Raw genomic sequence first — 23,807 nt, forward strand, 5'->3', positions numbered from 1 at the left:
GCAGGGGAGTGGGACTAATTGGCTAGCTCTTTCAAAGAGCCGGCACAGGCATGATGGGCCGAATGGCCTCCATCTGTGCTGTAAGATTCTATGATTCTATGCTCCTAGTCCTTTCTCTTTCCCTTATCACCCATCCCATGATCCCATAATGTTTCTGGCCTCAGTGTGGCCTCTTTCAGCTGTGAGTCTGTCAGTCATGGATCATGGAACTCTCCACAATCATGGCCCTATTTTGCTCTCAGCTAACAAGTCAATGTACTGATGGATAATATAAGTTCCCCTTCCATGTTCTCTTATGAGACTACATGGACAAATTATTTAACCGTAGTGTTTTCTGTTGGGCTTTTTCTCTTGCAGGAGAATCCCAGTTTCTTTTCTCAGTTCTTTTGTAGTTTCTCTTGCTGTTTCATCTCCTTCTCACTCAGTTGGAATACTCTGTTCTTGCCACATGCTCCACCTGATAGAGCCAGGTGGAAAAGTGACAAAACTTATGCCAACTTTGACAGATGGATCTGAATGACACAAAGCCCAGGGATTCATGATCATCTGGTGTTGAAGTGAACACCAGGAGCTGTTTTTAATTTTTAATTAGCGTATTATACATTTTTTTCCTTATTTTCATTTGCTGTCATATCTATTTAAAAGAAACATCTCAGAAGGAAGTTATAGATGTGCAAAAGATACTTATTAATAGACTGGAGAAACCAGGAGCAATACTTTTCAAATACTCTATAGTAGCAAGACAATGTGTTCAGGGTTGTGAAGGGAAATTTTACACAACTATTGAACAGGTTGCCAGGACATGAGACTGATTTAAGAAATAGCCAGATACAGTCAGGGGAGGATGGTGGTAATGGTATTTTGAAAGAATTAGATTATAAGAAGCTTTGCCTGACCCATCATGTGATCTAACAAACTTGGTTGAGTTGGTGAATGGGCCACTGATGCCCCACCCTCTGAAAGGAAGAAAGACTTGCATTTATGTAGTACCTTTCACAGCCTCAGGATGTCCTAAAGCGCTTACAGCCCATGAAGTACTTTTTGAAGTGTAGTCACTGTTGTATTGTAGGAGACGCTACAGCCAATTTGCACACAGCAAGGTCCCACAAACAGTAATGTGATAATGACCAGCTAACTCAAATATCAACAGTGCTCCACATTTACCTTCTGAGGTATATGTTGGCGTCAAGCGGGAAGGTCTCAGTTTTTCTTATGAGGTGAGGTGTTCTGCTGTCATGGTGGGTGCAATGATCTAATGTGATTTTACCATTAACGTGGCTGTGGATACAAACATCTGGCAGGACTGGTACTGGAGCCCCATTACTAATTTAGGTGGTAGATCCTCTTGGATCATAAGCGATGCCACCACTCATAGATACTGCGGAGTCCTACAAGCATATTTTAATGCTGAGGTAGTTGCTCAGACCCCTTTTTTCCTTTCTTGCTTCTATCTATCCCATCTGTCTCATTCTTACAACCTATTAAAACCCAAGCTTGGCATCACCCAATTGCTAGTTCATGATTTATATCATGTTATATCCAATTCGTTTCAATCTTGGCACATTAGAGTAAATTTTGCAATTCAAGGCTCCCAGCTTGGAGCTTTGATTGATGAGAGTGTGGCTCGCAGATAAGTCATTAAACACTGTAGTGCTGCTGCTGTGACCTGCACTCTTGTCTAGTGTGGCTCCATTCCAGTAACCTCACGCTTACAAAATTTACTCCTATGCACCTTGGTTTCTCAATTTCAGAAACAGAACATTGTGTTATGAGCTTCTCAAATACTCTGTTAGAGGTGACCATTAAATCTAAAACACCAATTCAAATAGTATCAAACTGGGTCAATATGAATTTCACTCCATTCTGATGGATTCTGATTTGGATGTGCAGCAGTGATTTTTTTTTTATTGCTGTGGCCACCTCATTATCATGTTGTTGGTGGGCACCCACCAGAAGTGGGGAAGAGGCAGGAAGGTGTGTTGGCCAGCCACGAGTTCAACTTTTTAATTTATGACACCCAATTGGCCTTCTTTATAAGGGGGCAATTTCTATGACACGAACAATTTTTTTGTGGAGGTCCAGGCCAAGACCCAGGCCTGTACCCCCTGGAGTACTCTGCTTCTCAAAGTGCTGGTACGCTGGGTTCATACTGTCGTACAGAGCATTTGGTAGAAAGGAGGCTGCTGTCAAGATAACTCCGGTGTGGGAATCCCTCCCCACTTATGTTATTGCCCGACTTATGTTATTGGCTATTTGTGGGTTGGATCCCAAACTAGTTCCAGAAGAAATTCACGACCCAGGCCGTGACCAGGTCTCTCTGGTTTCCTCCCAGCTGATTACCTGCACCCTATGCTGTACTTCTGGCTGATTTACACCAGGCATGCATCACTAGCCTCCACAGATTTTTGGGCCCATTGCTCAGTCCCTTCATCTCAGATATCATCCTGGTGAATCATTGCTGGGTGTACTCCGAGGCCAATATATCATTCCTAAGGTTGGCTAACTAAAATCAAAGGCACATTCTGTGAGGCTATTGTCTCAGTGCTTAACAAGGTTTCACCAGAACTGGCATGTTCATGCAGCAGAAGTGTTTATTACATAAGCATTTGGAGAAGAAAAGTATTAAAAGGATATGGGAATAGAGCACATAGAGTAGGGTGGCTATGATATGGAACACATAGAAACATAGAAAATAGGAGCAAGACTAGGCCATTTAGCCCTTCGGGCCTGCTCTGCCATTCAAAATGATTATGGTTAATCATCTAACTCAGTACCCTGTTCCTGCTTTTTCCCCATATCCCTTGATCCCTTTAGCATTAAGAAATATATCTATCTCCTTCTTGAATACATCTAATGACTTGGCCTCCACTGTCTTCTGTGGTAGAGAATTCCACAGGTTCACCACCCTCTGAGTGAAGAAATTTCTCCTCATCTTGGTTCCCATATCCTGAGACTGTGACCCCTGGTTCTGGACTCCCCAGCCATCGGGAACATCCTCCCTGCATCTAGTCTGTCTAGTCCTGTTAGAATTTTATACATTTCGATGAGATCACCTCTCATTCTTCTAAACTCGAGTGAATATAAGCCTAGTCGACCCAATCCCTCCTCATACGTCAGCCCTGCCATCCCCGGAATCAGTCTGGTAAACCTTTGTTGCACTCCCTCCATTGCAAGGACATCCTTCCTCAGCTAAGGAGACCAAAATTGCACACAATACTCCAGATGTGGTCTCACCAAGGCCCTGTATAACTGCAGTAAGACATCCCTGCTCCTGTACTCAAATCCTCTTGCAATGAACGCCAACATACCATTCGCCTTCCTAACTGCTTGCTGCACCTGAATGCTTGCTTTCAGCGACTGGTGTACAAGGACACCCAGGTTTCGTTGCACCTCCCCTTTTCCCAATCTGTCACCATTCAGGTAATAATCTGTCTTTCTGTTTTTACAACCAAAGTGGATAACCTCACATTTATCCACGTTATACTGCATCTGCCATGTTCTTGCCCACTCACCCAACTTGTCTAAATCACATTGGAGCCTCTTTGCATCCTCCTCACAGCTCACATTCCACCCCAGCTTTGTGTCGTCTGCAAACTTGGAAATGTTACATTCCGTTCCCTCATCCAAATCATTGATATATATTGTGAATAGCTGGGGCCCAAGCACTGATCCCTGCGGTACCCGACTAGTCACTGCCTGCCACCCGGAAAAAGACCCGTTTATTCCTACTCTCTGTTTCCTGTCTGTCAACCAATTCTCAATCCATGCCAGTATATTCCCCCCAATCCCATGTGCTTTAATTTTGCACACTAACCTCTTGTGTGGGACCTTATCAAAAGCCTTCTGAAAATCCAAATACACCACATCCACTGGTTCTCCCCTATCTATTCTACTAGTTACATCCTCAAAAAACTCCAGTAGATTTGTTAAGCATGATTTCCCTTTCATAAACCCATGCTGTCTTTGTCCAATCCCGTTAATGCCTTCCAAGTGTTCTGTTATCACATCCTTTATAACAGACTCGAGCATTTTCCCCACTACTGATGTTAGGCTAACTGGTCTGTAATTCCCTGTTTTTTCTCTCCCTCCTTTTTTAAATAGTGGGGTTACATTTGCCACCCTTCAATCTGGAGGAACTGTTCCAGAGTCTATAGAATTTTGGAAGATGACCACCAATGCATCCACTATTTCCAGGGCCACTTCCTTTAGTACTCTGGGATGTAGATTATCGGGCCCTGGGGATTTGTCAGCCTTTAGCCCCATTAATTTCCCTAGCACTATTTTTTTACTAATACTGATTTCCTTCAGTTCCCCCCTGTCACTAGAGCCTTGGTTCCCTAACATTTCCGGGAGGTTATTTGTGTCCTCCTTTGTGAAGACAGAACCAAAGTATGTGTTTAATTGTTCTGACATTTCTTTGTTCCTCATTATAATTTCCCCCATTTCTGACTGTAAGGGACCTATATTTGTCTTCACTAATCTTCTTCTCTTGACATATTTATAGAAGCTATTACAGTCAGTTTTTATGTTCCCTGCTAGTTTACACTCATACTTTATTTTTCCCCTCTTAATCAATCTCTTTGTTCTCCTTTGCTGAATTCTAAACTGCTCCCAATCCTCAGGCTTGCCGCTTTTTCTGGCAATTTTGCAGGTCTCCTCTTTGGATCTAATACTATCCCTAATTTCTTTTGTAAGCCACGTTTGAGCCACCTTTCCTGTTTTATTTTTGCGCCAGACAGGAATGAATAATTGTAATTCCTGCACACGTTCTTTAAATATTAGCCATTGCCTATCCACCTTCATCCCTTTTAGTAAAGTTCCCCAATCTATCCTAGCCAACTAACACCTCATAGTTTTGTAATTTCCTTTATTTAGGTTCAGGACCCTAATTTCGCATTCGACTACTTCACTCTCCATCTTAATGAGGAATTCTATCATGTTATGGTCGCTCTTCCCGAAGGGACCCCCCACAACAAGATTGTTCATTAATCCTTTCTCTTTGCACAATACCCAGTCTAGGATCGCCTGTTCTCCAGTTGGTTCCTCATCATATTGGTCTAGAAATCCATCACGTACACACTCGAGGAATTCCTCCCCCACAGTATTGTTGCTAATTTGGTTTGACCAATCTATATATAAATTAAAGTCATCCATGATTATAGTTGTACCCTTCTTGCATTGCGCCTCTAATTTCCTGTTTAATGCCCTCCCCTACATCTCCACTACTGTTTGGGGGCCAATAGACAACCCCCACCAACGTTTTCTGCCCCTTGGTGTTTCTTAGCTCCACCCATACAGATTCCACATCGTGATTTTCCGAGCCAATATCCTTCCTCACTATTGCATTGATTTCCTCCTTTACTAGCAAAGCTACCCCATCTCCTTTCCCTTTTTGCCTGTCCTTCCTAAACATTGAATACCCCTGGATGTTCAGTTCCCATCCTTGGTCACCCTGCAGCCATGTCTCCGTAATCGCAACTATATCATAACTGTTAATATCTATCTGCGCTGTTAATTCATCTACCTTATTGTGAATGCTCCACGTATTAAGACACAATGCCTTTAGACTTGTCTTTGTAAGATTGCCAGTCATCTTAGTATTATTTTGCACTATGGCCCTATTTGTTTTTCATCCTTGTTTTCTCAGCCTTCCACTATTGCTTCTTCCCTTTCTGTCTTTTGTTTCTATCCTTGTTTCCACCTCCTCTATCTCCCTGCTCACGTTCCCATCCCCCTCCACTCTAGTTTAAACCTTCCCCAACAGCACTCGCAAACACCCCTGCGAGGACATTGGTCCCGGTCCTGCTCGGGTGTAACCCATCCCGCTTGTACAGATCCCACTTTCCCCAGAACCGGTCCCAATGTCCCAGGAATCTAAATCCCTCCCTCCTACACTATCCCTGCAGCCATGCATTCATCCTGTCTATTCTCCTGTTCCTATACTCACTAGCACGTGGCATTGGTAGTAATCCTGAGATCACTACCTTTGACGTCCTGCTTTTTAATTTATCTCCTAACTCCTTAAATTCACCTTGCAGGACCTCATCCTTTTTTTTACCTATGTCGTTGGTACCGATATGGACCACGACTACTGGCTGTTCACCCTCCCCCTCCAGAATGCCCTGCAGCCGCTCCGTGACATCCTTGTCCCTAGCACCAGGGAGGCAACATACCATCCTGGAGTCACGTTTGCGGCCGCAGAAACGCCTATCTGTTCCCCTTACAATTGAATCCTCTATCACTATAGCCCTGCCACTCTTCTTCCTCCCCTCCAGTGCAGCAGAGCCACCCGTGGTGCCCCGAACTAGATCTGGCAGTAACACATGATAATAAGAACAAGAGCGGGCCATTTGGTCCATCACTGGACAATCGGGATTGGAAGTCAGTGAATCCGATATGCAGTTTTGCCGATTTTTCAGGTGATTAAAATTAATCAGAGAATTGGGAGCACTGTGAACCTGACCTCTGTGCCTGACTCTCCAATCACATTGTGCAACTAGTGAGACTTTGTTACAAAACTTACTCTAATATTGCAAATAAGGTCTTCCCAGCACTCTTTATAATTGCTTTTATTTTCTAAACCTCTTGTGATGAAGCCTAGTGTCCCATTGGACTTTTTGAATAAATTTTTTACCTGCAAGCTAGCTTTAAATTACTTGGTGACCTGGACCTCTAAATTTATTTGTCCATCCACCCCTTAGGTTCCCCAGTTAGATAATACTCCCATCTGCCATTCGTACATCCACAGCTCAAATAGATTCCTCCTACATCGACATTTCTACGATTCTTTGATAAGCTCCTTTGGCAGTCTTGTAAAGAGGTTTCTCCTGCCTGTACTGCAGTTCTGAAGGGTTACATCTGAAACACAAACCTGTGTTCCTCTTTCAGCTGCTGACTGACCCATTGGCAATTTCCAGCATTTCAGTTTCCGATTTTCAGCATTGGTAGCCTTTTTATTTCTATTTACGTCTATCTGATTTCCCCTGTCTTAATCCCCCTTCCCGACTGTTCACTACTGCCTGTACTCCTTCAGCCTGGGGCATGGGGTGAGGGGATTGTTTTGGGTTGTATAAACTTATACTTGACCAGTGCCAGTCAGTTCAGTGCCTTCATTGGCAGGAGCCATTATTAGGAAATTGTGGGGCCCCCATCATAGATAGGATTGCCAACTTTCCAGGATTGTCCTGGAGTCTCCAAGGATTAAAGGTTGATCTCCAGGGTGCTGCTGCAAGAAACCAGGGAGAAAAGTCATAGGGGCATTAAAAAAATGGTGTGTTTTTTTTCTTTATCAAGAATAACTTTGTTTATTAGTTATAAAAATATTGGCTTTTTAACTGACAGTCAAGAATCATCCAATCGGGTAAGGAAGAGTGTTCCCTTTCCAATTAGCTTGGGATGGTGGTGTGCTGTGAGGATGGATATGTCTGGTGGACAATAACAGGAGGGTAGGGGTGGGGCTGTTGGAGGCATGAGGCCACGCGATGAAACCTCCTGGAAAACATCCAACCAGAGTTGACAACCCTAACTGTAGTCCTGGCTATGATCAGCAAACTTGGTATAGATCATGGATTGAATCTGGGATCTTCCTATTCTGTATAGCTCAGTACTACGTCACATTTGTTCACTGAGCATTGTTTTTAAAAGGGCTTTCTGTTTGGGGAGAAGGTACATGGTATTTGGGAGGAGTAGGCCAGTTTTTAATGGGCTTGAATTTGATCAGCAACATTAAAAAAAGAATACAATACCAGGTGTTTAAAAAGACTCTCCCGGGTCAAATGGCTGATTTATTACAGAATAACTTAGAGGATTGAGGCTGTAGTCAGGCTACAGGACAAATATAGGTGTGTTATGCTTGAGCATAGCACAGCAGTGTTCATTGTTAAGAACATAAGAAATAGGAGCAAGAGTAGGCCTTACGGTCCCTCGAGCCTGCTCTGCCATTCAATAAGATCATGGCTGATCTTCTACTTCGACTCCACTTTCCCACCGTATCCCCGTATCCCTTGATTCCCTTAGTGAAGTATTTAAAACGCTGCCACTTCTGACAGCTGTGGTTGGAAGAGTTCAATCTGTCAGTTGTGATCCATAGATCTGACTGGGTCTTCCCGTCTGAAATCAAGTTATGAATTGGCATACCCCAAAATATGGCAGAAACATTTTAAATTTTTTTCCCGATAAGATACACCATTTCCTTTTTAGTTAAAAATTGCTCAATTTTTAGTTATATCATCCATTTCTTTATTCCCCCATCCTTGCCATGTGATGCTCCATGTTCTGTCTGGGAGGTGGGCAGCAACCTATTTACCTGCTCATGCTGCTTTCCAACTGGTTGTGAGGAGGTGTCCATAAGCACTTACTTCATGATCTCTATTTATCACCGTCATGGAAGGCAATCTTATTATTCATTTACTTTCTTAGCTCCTACTTGCCCATATCTGTAAAAAGAACGAAGAGAGCTGGCCGAAAATTAATTTTTGACTTCAACCTTGTTCATTGCTTATTATTTATTCTTTATTCATTCCCCGAAAAAAAAAGAAAATTTACAAGTTGATCTGTGTGCTCAGTGTCATAGCAACACCAGGGGCCCTAATGCAGGGGAAGAACAAATTGATTGCTGGTGATGTCCTCATGAAAAGTCAAAGGTCAAGGATTACTTTCAAGTAAATTCCTGACGTGTGAAGTTTTATCACAAACCAACTTGTGATTGCTTGCTGCTCCATTTAAGAGTGCATATGTATTTTTTTAAAACCTCATTCATTTTGGTTAGTCTATCGCCAGATGTCAATTGATGCACCCAATTCAATTTATTTCTTTTCACCTAGTTCCACCTGTGTGTGTTTTCTATGAAATGTGCCAATGCATAATGTCAACGATTTGCAGGATTTAGTGGAAATTTTTTGATATAAGGGCTGAAATATGTCAGCCAGACCCTTGATGTTATGCAAGAGCCACATAAATATGATATATGCTAATTCAGCATTTCAGGATTTTCCATCTTAGAGAATTTACAAAAAAAACGATGAATTGCTAATGGAACTTGTTGAGAGATATTTTGGCTCCTCCACAAATACTACAATGTTGGGAATAAGATGATGTTCCATTGCAGTAATGCAAGATTATGTTAGTGCCTTCCTGGCCTCTCAATGCAGCAAGTTTGAATCCCTTTCATTAGCAGCAGGAGAGACATTTCATGCTGATTTATGCAAATTATCAACATCTGATCCTAAAATGGACTGAGCATACTGGATCCACTGAGACTTGGAAGGATCATTGTATACTGCACCAGTCACAGACTCAGCACAACCACTGTATAATACAACAGTCATAGATGCAGGTACAGATATATCTTGGGAGGTATACCTGGATAAAGGTATTCAGATTGGGTCATCAGATGCCTATTTCTAAGATCTTTCAGCTCAGTCAAGCGGCAGATTCAAAAAAATCCAATGGAATTGAATAGTCAAATAGCCAGAAATCCCAGCCATAGGCTATATAGTAGTGAATATTCTTAGGACAAGGCAGCAGAAGGTTATTGCACCTTCAGCCTTGTTTATAGCACTTATAGATCTGATATTCCCTTATAAGAAGGACGAAGGAGGAAGCCTCTGAAAGCTTGTGATTTTAAATAAAGCTGTTTTTCCACACTATTCACCTGAGGAAGGAGGAAGCCTCCGAAAGCTTGTGGAATTTAAAATAAATTTGTTGGACTATAACTTGGTGTTGTAAAATTGTTTACAATTGTCAACCCCAGTCCATCACCGGCATCTCCACATCAGGACTATAACCTGGTATTGTAAGACTCCTTACATAGTGTTATCCAGAGTGAAATTGCTGACTCGCCACAGGCATGACTTTGGCGACACCCTTTTAGCCACATGCATTAACTTTTGTGGAAAACACCTTACGCATAATACAGGTAAATTTACTTAAAAATAATGAATTGCTTAACAATCTATTTACTTAACAAACATCTACCACCACTTAATACGATACTTTGCAGTCTTTCTCTTTCACCAAAATTTGGAATTCTGGCATGAATTTATCAGACACAGTACATCTTAGTGCAGTTTCTAGGTTTTTGTCCAACAGTTGCGAGCAGTACCTTGACTTAATCAGAGTGATTGCCGAGAATGTTGACTCACACAATGAGATGCACCAGACTCGCCGCTGCTTCATCGAAACGTGGTTAGATGTTGCTTGCCCTTTGCCGTGACATGCCTGGTTGGTGCTGGTCATTTTTGGTTGAGATTGCTTTCATCTGCTGGCCTGTAGCAGTTATTCCAATTAGAGGAGTTGATCATAATGACAGATCCCCTCTCCATACAATGCTGGTGTTTCCATGGTGCTGAAGTCCGATGTTTTCACCCATGTTACACACAGTTTTAGCAAATAACCAATACGCAGTAACCAAGGAAGTAAAGCAGATACAATGATCAAAAAATATTTACACACTGTGCTTTTCGTTTTACTATTTTACCAACAAATGCATGAAAACATGAAAAATGCATACTCCGTGTGAATGAGTATTGAGATCGCATGCTCGATGATGGTGTTGATATTTCATTTTTTATTTACTGATCAAAAATGCAATTGGCCATATCTGGATTCCCAATTAGCTGCATGTGGCTAGTGGCTAACGTATTGGACAACATTACACTAGATTACAGCACCCCTATCATCATCAGTCAGCATCAGCAGAAATAAGACAGACCCACCCAATAATTTATATCTTTATTGCAGAATTGTTTGAACCAGAGCATTGTTCCATTTTTAACCCACATTTTTGTTCCTTTTCGTTTCAGGTTCGCAGATCAAAAGATTCATATCATTGAGATTTGTTTCTGAGCCTTCAGACACTGTAACCGTGCGAGGTGGATCTTTCCTACTAAACTGCTCGGCTATGGCAGACCAAGGCCCGATGAATATTGGCTGGAGAAAAGACGGAGTCTTCTTAAACCTGGCAATGGACGAGAGGCGGCAGCTGATGCCTGATGGATCTTTACTGATACAGAACGTGGTCCATTCAAGACACCATCGACCCGATGAAGGGCTGTACCAGTGCGAGGCCTCAGTGGAAGGGGCTGGGGCGATAGTGAGCAGGACAGCTCGGCTAACTGTGGCAGGTAAGCAAGGGAAAACCTACCACTTAGACAGATCTTTCCCATCGAGTCTAATTTCCTTGTTTTTCTCCTTTCCTACCTTATTTTCTGCCAATATTGTCATTTTTATTGATACCAAAATCTGTGTAGCACAATTTTTTTGCCAGCATGATTTGCATAAGATAAAAAAAAATCAAATCCAAGTTATTCTCTGACTGTTGACAGGTTTCTGAATTAGTGAATGCCACAGTTCCCCGCTCCCTCCTCCTGCCCAGATTTTCTCTCCTGGGGAGGTGCTGACTCATTCTGGAGTACAGTTCCATGGGTGTTGACATGTCCTCAGGTACTTTGTTAAACTGGGGCCTTTCTTAATTTGTGAGCTGTGCGAATCGAGTGTCAACAAGTTATTTAACTGTAAGGGGCATCGAAGCCGAGCCTGACCCCGTCCTCATCCGATGCTCGCATTCCAGCACTCTCATTGTGCTGCACTGGCTGTGATTGGCGACCCCATCACAGACCAGAGGTCAAACCATGGATCTTCCTGGCCTGTGTGGCTCAGTACTGCACCAGGGAGTGAAAATACCAAACGTGCTGTTGGTTGGATAGTTTTAATTGCTATTCTGATGCCAGGATCAGCAAATTTTTCAACCATTCTATGTTTGTCTCTTTTATGCCCGGCATTGATCAATAGGTTACCTGTATTATACGGCCCTATAGTATAGGTCTCATTTTATAGCAATATAATAAAAAGGAAAATTAAAATGATAATGCACAAAAATCCCAAAATGATGTAATCATGACATGTTTCCCAATATGACTATATTTTTGGACAACATGGTATATTTTGTGTTCAAGCAGATAAAGCATAGAACAGTTACTATTGTCAGTCTAAACAGCAATAGGTAATGCAGCCAAATAAATAACTAATAAAATTAGGTTAAATGGTGCAGGGTTGATGAGAGCAGTCTGCACTAATTAAGGTCAGCCATGCTACATTTCCACAGGGGTTCTCTTGATCTCCTGCCATAACTTATATGTATAGTAACTAGGACAGAGAGTGGGAAGTGAGATATAGGGCTGGGTTTCCACTCTGCCATCAACATTCCAAATTGGGCAGGATAGAGGTGGGATTGATAGAAAAATGGGATGGTGCGGCCTACAGCAGCCTCTCCAGGCTGGCTTGATTGTCCTTCCCCCACCCCGCCCCCGACCCCAAGACCGCCATTGGTGGCCCCTTTCCCACCCAATGAATATAAATGTCGAGGGAAGGAGCAGTGCCTGGCTTTCTATACCATTTCCATCCCGTCCACTCACTGTTACTCCTGATGGAAGGTGGTGAGAGGCTGGGGGTAATGGTAGTGAGGCCTTGATGCCCACTAATGGAGAAAGCAGGCTTGGTAGGGACCTCAAGTCCCTCTAATTTGGCTCCTGTGCACCTTACTCTGTGGGCCTAGGTCTTGGCTGAGGATGGCAGGACTGTCATATGAGGAGAGATTGGGTCGACTTGGCCTGTATTCACTCGAGTTTAGAAGAATGAGAGGGGTTCTCATTGAAATGTATAAAATTCTGACAGGGCTAGACAGGCTGGATGCAGGGAGGATGTTTTCCCTGGCTGGGGGGTGGTCCAGAACGAGGGGTCACAGTCTCAGGATATGGGGTAGGACATTTAGGACTGAGATGAGGAGACATTTCTTCACTCAGAGGGTGGTAAACCTGTGGAATTCTCTACCACAGAAGGCTGTGGAGGCCAAGTCACTGAATATACTTAAGAGTAAGGCCTTCGATAAAGTCCCGCACAGGAGACTGGTCAAGAAGGTACGAGCCCATGGAGTCCAGGGTGCCTTGGCACTTTGGATACAAAACTGGCTTAGTGGCAGAAGGCAGAGGGTGATGGTCGAAGGTTGTTTTTGTGACTGGAAGCCTGTGGCCAGTGGGGTACCACAGGGATCTGTGCTGGGGCCCTTGCTGTTTGTGGTCTACATTAACGACTTGGATATGAATGTAAAAGGTATGATCAGTAAGTTCGCTGATGATACAAAAATTGGTAGGGTGGTAAATAGCGAGGAGGATAGCCTCAGTCTGCAGGACGATATAGATGGGTTGGTCAGATGGGCGGAACAGTGGCAAATGGAATTTAACCCGGAAAAGTGCGAGGTGATGCACTTTGGAGGGACTAACAAGGCAAGGGAATACACAATGAATGGGAAGACCCTAGGCAAGACAGAGGGTCAGAGGGATCTTGGTGTGCAAGTTCACAGATCCCTGAAGGCGGCGGAACAGGTAGATAAGGTGGTAAAGAAGGCATATGGGATACTTGCCTTTATTAGCCGAGGCATAGAATATAAGAGCAAGGAGGTTATGATGGAGCTGTATAAAACACTGGTTAGGCCACAGCTGGAGTACTGTGTGCAGTTCTGGTCGCCGCACTACAGGAAGGATGTGATCGCTTTGGAGAGGGTGCAGAGGAGATTCACCAGGATGTTACCAGGGCTGGAGCGCTTCAGCTATGAAGAGAGACTGGGAAGATTGGGTTTGTTTTCCTTGGAGCAGAGGAGGCTGAGGGGGGACATGATTGAGGTGTACAAAATTATGAGGGGCATAGATAGGATGGATACTAAGGAGCTTTTTCCCTTCGTTGAGGGTTCTATAACAAGGGGGCATAGATTCAAGGTAAAAGGCGGGGGGTTTAGAGGGGATTTGAGAAAGAACTTTTTCACCCAGAGGGTGGTTGGAGTCTGGAACTCACTGCCTGAGAGGGTTGTGGAGGCAGGAACCCTCACAACATTCAAGAAGCATTTGGATGAGCACTTGAAATGCCATAGCATACAAGGCTACGGACCAAATGCTGGAATATGGGATTAGATTAGACTGGGCTTGATGGCCGGCGCGGACACGATAGGCCGAAGGGCCTCTATCCGTGCTGTATAACTCTATGACTCTATGACTATGACTCTAAGGAGCTAGATATATTTCTAGACACAAAAGGCATCAAGGGGTATGGAGAGAGAGCGGGAATATGGTATTGAGATAGAGGATCAGGCATGATCATTCTGAATGGCGGAGCAGGCTTGAAGGGCCGAATGGCCTACTACTGCTCCTATTTTCTATGTTTCTATGTTTTACAAAACTGCTTCTACCTTCTTTGGGACTCCTCTGCCCCTTTAAGGTCCTTCACTTTCTCTTTGATCTTCTGCAGCAGCAGGCTCCCCCTTGGCAGGGAGAATCCCATCACCTGTTCCTTCCAAGTATGCTGCACTAACCACATGTCATGTCTCAAATTACTCATGTATTGTGTCCCAAAATGTTATTTTCTGGACTGAAGTCGCTCACTGTGGGTTTTTAGACGGGAAGGCACATGTACAAGCAGTTAGGGGCCAGAGGCTGCCTGTGGGGCCTGGCAACTCTGCGGAGGTTGTTCTGACCCTCCTCGTCTTACTTCTTACAGCAGTGGAACGCATGGTTCCTAAGGGAAATCCATTCTTTCCAGAGGTCAGCAATAATCCTCTGGGGAAAAAAAATCTTAATTGCAGCTCCTGATACACAGAGCAAAAGGACTTGTCTGAGGCACCACTGCAGCTGTCTTCTGGATCTAGCTCTAGCTCCATTCTGGACTCTTCCTCCTGTGGCCTGCCAGAAATAGGCCTCAACACATCTGAAATGGGTGTTCTCATCAAGAGATGGTAGGAGAGAAAAACAGGGTGGGATAGCAAGCCACGGTCAGCCATCACCATTTGCACACGGTGGGGCACAAGGTGGGTGTTGTGGTATGTCCCAGTAGTGTGGAGGAAAATTGTCCCAGCAGTTTTTGGGGGCCTGGATTCCGCAGTTTTCCCCATTTTCTGCCCTGGGAATCATAGAATGGTTACAGCGCAGAAGGAGGCCATTCGGCCCGTCGAGTCCGATGCAAGAGCAATCCAGCTAGTCCCACTCCCCCGCCCTATCCCCGTAGCCCTGCAAATTTTTTTCTTTCAAGTACGTATCCAAATCCTTTTTGAAAGTCACGATTGAATCTGCCTCCACCACCCTTTCAGTCAATGCATTCCAGATCACAACCACTCACTGCGTAAAAAGCTTTCCCTCATGTCACCTTTGGTTCTTTTGCCAATCACCTTAAATCTATGTCCTCTGGTTCTCGACCCTTCCGCCAATGGGAAAAGTTTCTCTCTTTCTACTCTGTCAATACCCCTCATGATTTTGAACACCTCTATCAAGTCTCCTCTCCACCTTCTGTGCTCGAAGGAAAACAATCTCCAGCTTCTCCAGCCTATCCACACAACTGAAGTCCCTCATCCCTGGAAATATTCTAGTAAATCTTTTCTGCACCCTCTCCAAGGCCTTCACATCCTTCCTACAGTGCAGTGCCCAGAATTGGACACAATACTCCAGTTGTGGCAGAACCAGTGTTTTATAAAGGTTCATCATATCCTCCTTGCTTTTGTACTCTATGCCTCGACTCATAAAGCCCAGGATCCGGTATGCTTTTTTAACTGCTTTCTCAAGCTGCCCTGCCACCTTCAACGACCTGTGCACATATATCCCCAGGTCTCTCTGTTCCTGCAACCCCTTTAGAATTGTACCCTTTAGTTTATATTGCCTCTCCTCGTTTTTACTACAAAAATGTATCACTTCGCACTTCTCTGCGTTAAATTTCACCTGCCACATGTCCACCCATTCCACCAGCCTGTCTTCCACTCTTGAAGTCTATCACTATCCTCCTCACTGTTCACTCCCCTTCCAAGTTTTGTGTCATCTGCAAATTTTGAAATTGTGCCCTGTACACCCAAGTCCAAGTCATTAATACATATGAAGAAAAGCAGTGGTCCCAGCACTGACCCCTGGGGAACACCCCTGTACACCTCCCTCCTGTCTGAAAAACAACTGTTCACCACTACTCTCTGTTTCCTGTCACTTAGTCAATTTCGTATCTATGCTGCCACTGCCCCTTTTATTCCATTGGCTTCAACTTTGCTGACAAGCCTATTATGTCTTTATCAAAGGCCTTTTGGAAGTCCATATACTCCACATCAACCGCATTGCCCTCATCGACCATCTCTGTTACCTCATCAAAAAACTCAATCAGGTTAGTTAAACATTGGGAATGCCAGAAAATGGGCAAATACCCAGAGGGAAATCTAGGCCAGTGCTTCTTTGATAGATCAGACTTGAACTGGTAGGAGGAAATTAGTTTATTTAAATTCAGTCTTGGGATATGGGTGTCACTGGCAAGGCCGCATTTATTGCCTATCCCTAGTTGCCCTTGAGAACATGCTGAGGAGCCGTCTTCTTGAATTGCTGCAGTCCGTGTGGTGAAGGTGCTCCCACAATGCTATTGGAATCAATCATGGAATCGTAGAAATTTACAGCACAGAAGGAGGTCATTCAGCCCATCGTGTCTGTGCTATCCAGCTTAATCCCACTTTCCAGCACTTGGCCTGTAGCCTTGTAGGTTACGGCACTGCAAGTGAATATCCAGGTACTTTTTAAATGCAATGAGGGTTTCTGCCTCTACCACCCTTTCAGACCCCCACCATCCTCTGGGTGAAAATATTTCTCCTCAGCACCCCTCTAATCCTTCCACCAATTACTTTAAATCTATGTCCCCTGGTTATTGACCTCACTGCTAAGGGAAATAGGTCCTTCCTATCTACTCTATCGAGGCCCCTCATAATTTTATACACCTCAATTAAATCTCCCCTCAGCCTTCTCTGATCCAAAGAAAACAACTCCAGCCTATTCAATCTTTCCTCATAGCTAAAATTCTCCAGTCCTGGTAAATCTTCTCTGTACCCTCTCTAGTGCAATCACATCTTTCTTGTAATGTGGTGACCAGAACTGTGTGCAGTACTCAAACTATGGCCTAACCAGTGTTTTATACCATTCTAGCGTAACCTCCCTGCTCTTATATTCTATGCCTCAACTAATAATGGAAAGTATCCCATATGCCTTCTTAACCATCTTATCTACCTTCAGGGATCTGTGGACATGCACTCCAGGGTCCCCCTGTTCCTCTACACCTCTTAGTATCCTTCCATTTATTGTGTATTCCCTTGCCTTGTTTGCCCTCCCCAAATGCATTACTTCTCTGGATTGAATTCCATTTGCCACTTTTCTGCCCACCTGTCCAGTCCATTGATATCTTCCTGCAGGATACAGCTTTCTTCCTCACTATCAACCACACGGCCAATTTTTGTATCATCTGCAAACTTCTTAATCATGCTCTCTACATTTAAGTCTAAATCATTAATATATACCACAAAAAGCAAGGGACCTAGTACTGAGCCCTGCGGAACCCCACTGGAAACAGCCTTCCAGTCACAAAAACACCCATCGACCATTACTCTTTGCTTCCTGCCACAGAGCCAATTTTGGATCCAACTTGCCACTTTCCCTGGGATCCCATGGGCTTTAATTTTTCTGACCAATCTGCCATGTGGGACCTTGTCAAAAGCCTTGCTAAAATCTATGTACAATACATCAAACGCGCTACCCTCATTCACCCTCCTTGTTACCTCCTCAAAAAATGCAATCAAGTTAGTCAGACACAACCTTCCCTTAACAAATCCATGCTGACTGTCCTTGGTTAATCCATGCCTTTTGTAAATGATGATCAATACTGTCCCTCAGAATTGTTTCCAATAATTTGCACACCATCAAGGTTAGGCTGACTGGTCTGTAATTACTTGGGCTGTTTCTTTATTCCTTTTTAAACAATGGTACAACGTTAGCAGTCCTTCAATCCTCCGGCACCACGCCTGTAGCCAGGGAGGATTGGAAAATGATGGTCAGAGCCTCCGCTATTTCCTCTCTTGCCTCTTTTAACAGCTTGGGATACATTCCATCCGGGCCTGGTGATTTATCTACTTTCAAAGATGCTAATCCCCTTAATAGTTCCTCCCTCACTTTATTTATCTCATCCAATATTTCACACTCCTCCTCCTTAACTACAATGTCTGCATCATCCCCCTCTTTTGTGAAGAAAGACGCAACATATTCTTTAAGAACCATACCCACCTCTTCCACCTCCACACACAGGTTACCTGTTTGGTCTCTAATAGGCCCTACTCTTTCCTTAGTTATCCTTTTGCTCTTTATGCATTCATAAAACATCTTTAGGTTTTCCTTGATTTTACTTGCCAATATTCTTTCATGCCCTCTCTTTGCTTTCCTAATTTCCTTTTTAATTTCACCCCTGCACTTTCTATACTCCTCTAGGCTTTCTGCAGTATTGAGCTCTCGGTATCTGATCTAAGTTTCCCTTTTTTGCCGCATCTTACCCTGTATGGTCCTTGACATCTAGTGGGCTCTAGATTTTCAGTCCCACCCTATTAGTTTGTGGCAACATATTTGCTCTGAACCCTCACCCTCTTCCTCCTTGAATGCCTCCCACTGCTTTGACATTGATTTAATTTCAAGTAGCTATTTCCAGTCCACTTTTGCTAAATCATTTCTCAGCTCAGTAAAATTTGCCTTTTCCCAATTGAGAACTTTTACTCTTGTTCTATCTTTGTCCTTTTCCATGACTATGCTAAATCTAACTGAATTATGATCACTATCACCAAAATGCTCTCCCACTGATATTCCTTCCACTTGCCCAGCTTCATTCCCTAAAACTTAATCCAGAACTGTCCCCTTTCTTGTTGGGCTTGCTACGTATTGGCTAAAAAAATTGTCCTGAATGCATTTTAAGAATTCTCCGCCCTCAATACCTTTTACACTGATTCTATCCCAGTTAATATTAGGGTAGTTGAAATCCCCTACTATTACTGCACTATTGTTTTTGCACTTCTCAGAAATTTGCCTACATATTTGCTCTTCAATCTCCCTCTGACAGTTTGGGGGTCTATAGTACACTCCCAGCAGAGTGATTGCCCCTTTTTTGTTCTTTAGCTCAACCCATATGACCTCGTTTGATGATTCTTCTAACATAACATCCCTCCTCACGACTGTAATTGTTTCTTTAACCAATATTGCCACCCCTCCTTTTTTATCTCCTTCTGTATCTCGTCTGAAAACCCTGTAACCAGGAACGTTAGGTAGGGAGTTCCAGAATTTAGATCCATCGACAATGAAGAAACAACCAGATATGCCCAAGTCGGGATGGTGTGTGAGTTGGAGCGGATCTTGGAGGTGAAGGTGTTCTCATACACCTGCTGCCCTTGTCCTTCTAGGTGGTGAAGGTCGCGGGTTTGGAAGGTGCTGCTGCAGAAGCCTTGGCAAGTTGCTGCAGTGCATCGTGTAGATAGGAGACATTGCAGCCATGGTACATGGATGGTGGAGGGAGAGGATGTTTGAGGTGGTGGACGGGCTGCTGATCTAGTGGATTGCTTTATCCTGGATGGTGTCGAGCTTCTTGAGTGTTTTTCGGGCTACATCCATTCAGGAAAGTGGAGAGTATTCCATCACACTCCTGACTTGTGCCTCAAGGCTGGTGGAGAGGCTTTGGAGAGTCAGGAGGGGAGACACTCACCACAGAATACCCAGCCTCTGACCTGCTGTAGAGCCACAGCTTTTATGTGGCTGGTCCAGTTCAGTTTCTGGTCAATGATGACCTCCAGGATGTTGATGGTGGGGGATTTGGTGATGGTAATGTCATTGAATGTCAAGGGGAGGTGGATGCGCTCTCTCTTGTTGGAGGTGGTCATTGCCTGAGACTTGTGTGGTGCGAATGTTACTTGCCACATATCAGCCCAAGCCTGGATGTTGTACAGGTCTTGCTGTATTATCTGAGCAATTGCAAATAGAGCTAAATACTGTGCAATCATTAGTGAACAGCCCCACTTCTGACCTTATGGTGCAGGGAAGGTCATTGATGAAGCAGCTGAAGATAGTTGGGCCTAGGACACAGATCCAAGCAAGTCCTGCAGCAGTGTCCTGGGGCTGTAATGATTGGCTTCCAACAACCATAAACACAAATGCTAGTGGTGTAGGTGTACTGGAAGAGCTTAGCTAAGGGTGTGGATATTTCTGCAGCGCAGGTCATCAGCACTACAGCTGGGATATTTTCGGGGCCCATAGCCTTTACTGTGTCCAGTGCACTCAGCTATAGCAACCACCAGAGCTCTATCTGGAAGAAGATTTCTATGTACAGAAGTATCCCCGCAATGCCTTCTTCAAGTCAACATTTTACCGTAAACTTGCAAAATCACTGTGTCTATCCTCATAAGCCTGTCTATAGCCTGTTTAACTTTCAGTGACTTACAGTATTATTTTACAAGTCTTGGTTCATATATACTGCTGTTTGGAATTCCCAACATATAACACGTTGACAGATTGAACTTTCATATTCTGCAGCAATAGATTGAAACATAATAATCAGAAGCACCCAGGGACTCTATAAATATTGAAACTTTTCAATTAATACATCATCTCCTAACAATGCTGTCATATTGTGGTACGGTGACAATTGTGATGTTTCTCAGTCCTATGTATGGATCAAAAGGTAAGATGTTTTTCAATCAGATGCTCCTTCAAACTAACAGTGCTTAATAATTTCACGCAAAAAACCTCAAAGGGTTTCCCTGATTTTATTAACTTGATTTTTCGATAGAAGTTTTCTCAGCTGCAGGGGACATTAGGAGATGGAAGATCTGTATTCAGAGAGAACCAGGATATAGAAGTTCCTTGTCATCATGTTAATGACCAGCTCCTGGTAATGATGAGTGCTACCCCTACTGAAGCCCCCAGTGTCTTCATCCTATCCTCTCGGGTTATTCCCATTGTCAGTCATCTGTGGTACAGAAGAGAATGGATAATGCTCCCTTCAGGCAGCGTGATTTCTACATCTTGAAATGCAACTTGCATTCTGAAGATCAGTGAGCTCAGAATAGTTTCACCTTCCTGCAAAATTGCTCTTCCTTTTCTTGTGCTAAGTTACATTTCCAGGGTAAACGTAGCTCTCTGGTACCGTACCAAATTGTCTGTTCTTCACATGAGCCTAAACAGTGAGTGTCAGTGAGCTATTCCGCTCTACACCTTCATGCGCGCACATGTACACACTCGCACAAACACACACATGCACACACACACATTCCAATAAAGATAGCAATATGGAGCAGGAACCCCAGCTAACATTGCCTCCCTAGCTCAAGGACACTGATGCTAATTGTTGATCTCAGTTGGGATCAGTTAATTCAGCACAGAGTGGTGATTGAATGTAGGAACAACCTTCTGCTCTGAATAGAATCAGAAAATTTTACAATATTCTAACTGTGGTCTACTCAATGTTTCAGTATAACATCAAGCAGTACTTTTCCTCGCTACCATTGGGGAGTGCACCTGTGATTTTTGATAATTACATCTGGCACTTTTGTGACTCTCCCATACAGTCCTTCTTCCTGCCCCAGTATCAGAGCAACTATGTTAACGAGCAGACTGCCAACGAGCGTAATTTTGGAAATTGCGTGGCCATTCCTATTTGTGTTTGCATTTAACTGAGCTACTAACACATCAAATGCATGTGCTCTCACCGACTCACTGGAAGTAGGGGGGAAATATGCATCTTATTGCGGTACAGGGTCGGTTCACACTCATGTATACTCACTCAGAGAATTCAATCTGGTGTGAGCTATCTCTTCCACTGAGTCATGTGTAAGACTAAAAAAAAATTCCTGCCCCCGAATCTACCCACACAAGATATCCAAAAGGAAGTTTTATGGAAACCAACAGTGCTGTACTTTAAGTACCTGGGGCATATTATTGAAGGACCTCATTGTATTTGATCCATACAGTCACGGTCCAGCCTCTCCACTAAGCTGCATCTCAGTCAATAAACGGTTGTTATACGAAGCTCCAACAGATTTCAACACTGACTGGCAAAAAAAAGTGTGAGGCAGTAATGTGATCAATCTTTGTAAGGAAATTCCCAAGTACTGCTTTGCACTTGGATTTTCCTTGATCTATGCTGATTGGGGTGAGGACAGGGAAGAATGCTAATCCTCAGTATACACAATGGAGCTCCACGATGACTCTCCTGTAACTGTTGTGCTCTGAGTGGCTCCCTGTAGAAATAGCAGCTTCCACAGGGAAGAAACACCAGATTGAAACAATGAATATCACCTATAGGACAGGAGATTATATTAACATCACCCAGATGGAGAGGAATACTTTACGTCGAGGGTTTGAACCCCCCTCACTCCACTTTCTTTCTGCATTAAGGAACCAAACAAGCACTAATGCAGAGTTGCTTAACCTTTCCATGGAGTAACACTTTCATAACTAGACTTCTTGTGTGAAGAAGTTTTTTCAGATTTAGGTAAAAAACATTACATGCTGGATATCGGAAACAAAACCAGAAAAAAATAGAGATGCGCAGCTAGTCTGTTCACATCTGAAAGAGAAAGAGAGGTAAACATTTCAGGTGCGACTAGTCTGATAGAGGGTTTCACCTCAAAACACCAGCCTTTCTCTTTAGGTACTGACAGTATCTGCAGATGATTCCTGTATTTTCTCATTAATGTTTTCAACAGAATAACTTTGTTTTCTAAAATCCTTGGCGGCTGTGAAGGGAAGGGTTTCTATGGATTTTTATTTCTTATTCTTGGCATCCCAGTGCAAACACCAGTAAATTAAAATTCTGTGCAGGCAAAGAGTCAGGACAGAGTCAGTCACCACGACACAATCTCATCTTAGATTGTATCATTTTCAGCCAATATGGCAATTCGCAGCAATCTGAACACTTTATTCAGCTCCTCAGCAAGGTATTATACATCAATATTACAGCTGCCTGTTTCTGGCAAAAGATGCCTGTGCACTCGGATCTATGAGCAGGGATTTTGTTGAAAAGGCTATTACTCAATTTCGTTGTGATGAACAATAGCAGTGATTGCAGACGTTGTTTTTGTGTTTTTCGGAGGCATAGCAACAGGGTGTAAGCTGCAGACAAGCACAGGTACTTCACAAAGTAACATCGTTTAATAGCGATTATTTTACAATGTTCCACCACAGCGATGTGAAAGAGCACTTTGTTCTTCCATTTTGTCACTGTGTTGTGTTTTTGTTTGTTGCAACCTCTCAGAGCTCAAAATGAAGAATTTATTTAAAAACAAACTCATTTTACAAGGACACGGAGGGGAGGGGTTGTGGGTGTGGGCTTGTCCTGATCTTTCTCTGTAACGTTGATGGGAGATTGATGGCCCCCCACCCAAATAGTGTAAGTGGCCATTTTAAACTGTTTACGCCATTTCTCCGGAGGTTCTGCCGGTTTCCCATTGAGGTTAATGGTGGGAGATTGGGACATTTCCCGTGGAAATTCAGGAGCTGAGGATTTTGCTGCAGAAGGATGATCAAACTGTAAACCATTTGGGTGCCATTCAGATCAGGATGCCCCAATTGAATAATATCACCAATTTAATGAGGATTTTATTTCTAGCTGGCAGTGTGAAGCCCTGCCACAGATGAGCGAAATCAGGTGCGCCCGGTTCTCCGCGCGCCGGCCCGTGCGCCCGGTTCTCCGCACATTTTGTGGCAAAGAACATTGGTGGGTTTTTGGACATTGCAATGGTCACCAGCACAAGCCTCTGTAAACCTACCAAAATTATATAAATCACAGTCACATTCTGGATTCAGCAGCTTTTTCATCACCATCTATTCGCCCTTCTTTCACTGCCGTCAATTAAGGAGATGCCTTCTCTTCAAGTTGAAGCTGCAGCCTTTAAGGGTTACAAGTGTTTGTGATTTCCTGCCCTCTCCCACATGGCCTCGCTCCCTGTG

The 23,807-nt window shown here is 43.6% G+C and overlaps 1 protein-coding gene across 1 annotated transcript in view; it reads left to right on the forward strand.

Annotated features, from left to right (window-relative positions):
• Positions 1-10,801: 10,801 nt before the first annotated feature.
• dcc (DCC netrin 1 receptor) overlaps positions 10,802-23,807 on the forward strand; it is a gene marked incomplete at its 5' end in the record, with an annotated part of 787,692 nt that continues 774,686 nt past the window's right edge. The window contains one exon of the mRNA XM_067983624.1: positions 10,802-11,123. Coding sequence (XP_067839725.1) covers positions 10,802-11,123 — 322 coding nt within the window. The remainder of the gene's footprint in view (positions 11,124-23,807) is intronic.

This window comes from Heptranchias perlo, chromosome 1 (assembly GCF_035084215.1).
Source record: "Heptranchias perlo isolate sHepPer1 chromosome 1, sHepPer1.hap1, whole genome shotgun sequence".
Lineage (NCBI taxonomy): Eukaryota > Metazoa > Chordata > Chondrichthyes > Hexanchiformes > Hexanchidae > Heptranchias > Heptranchias perlo.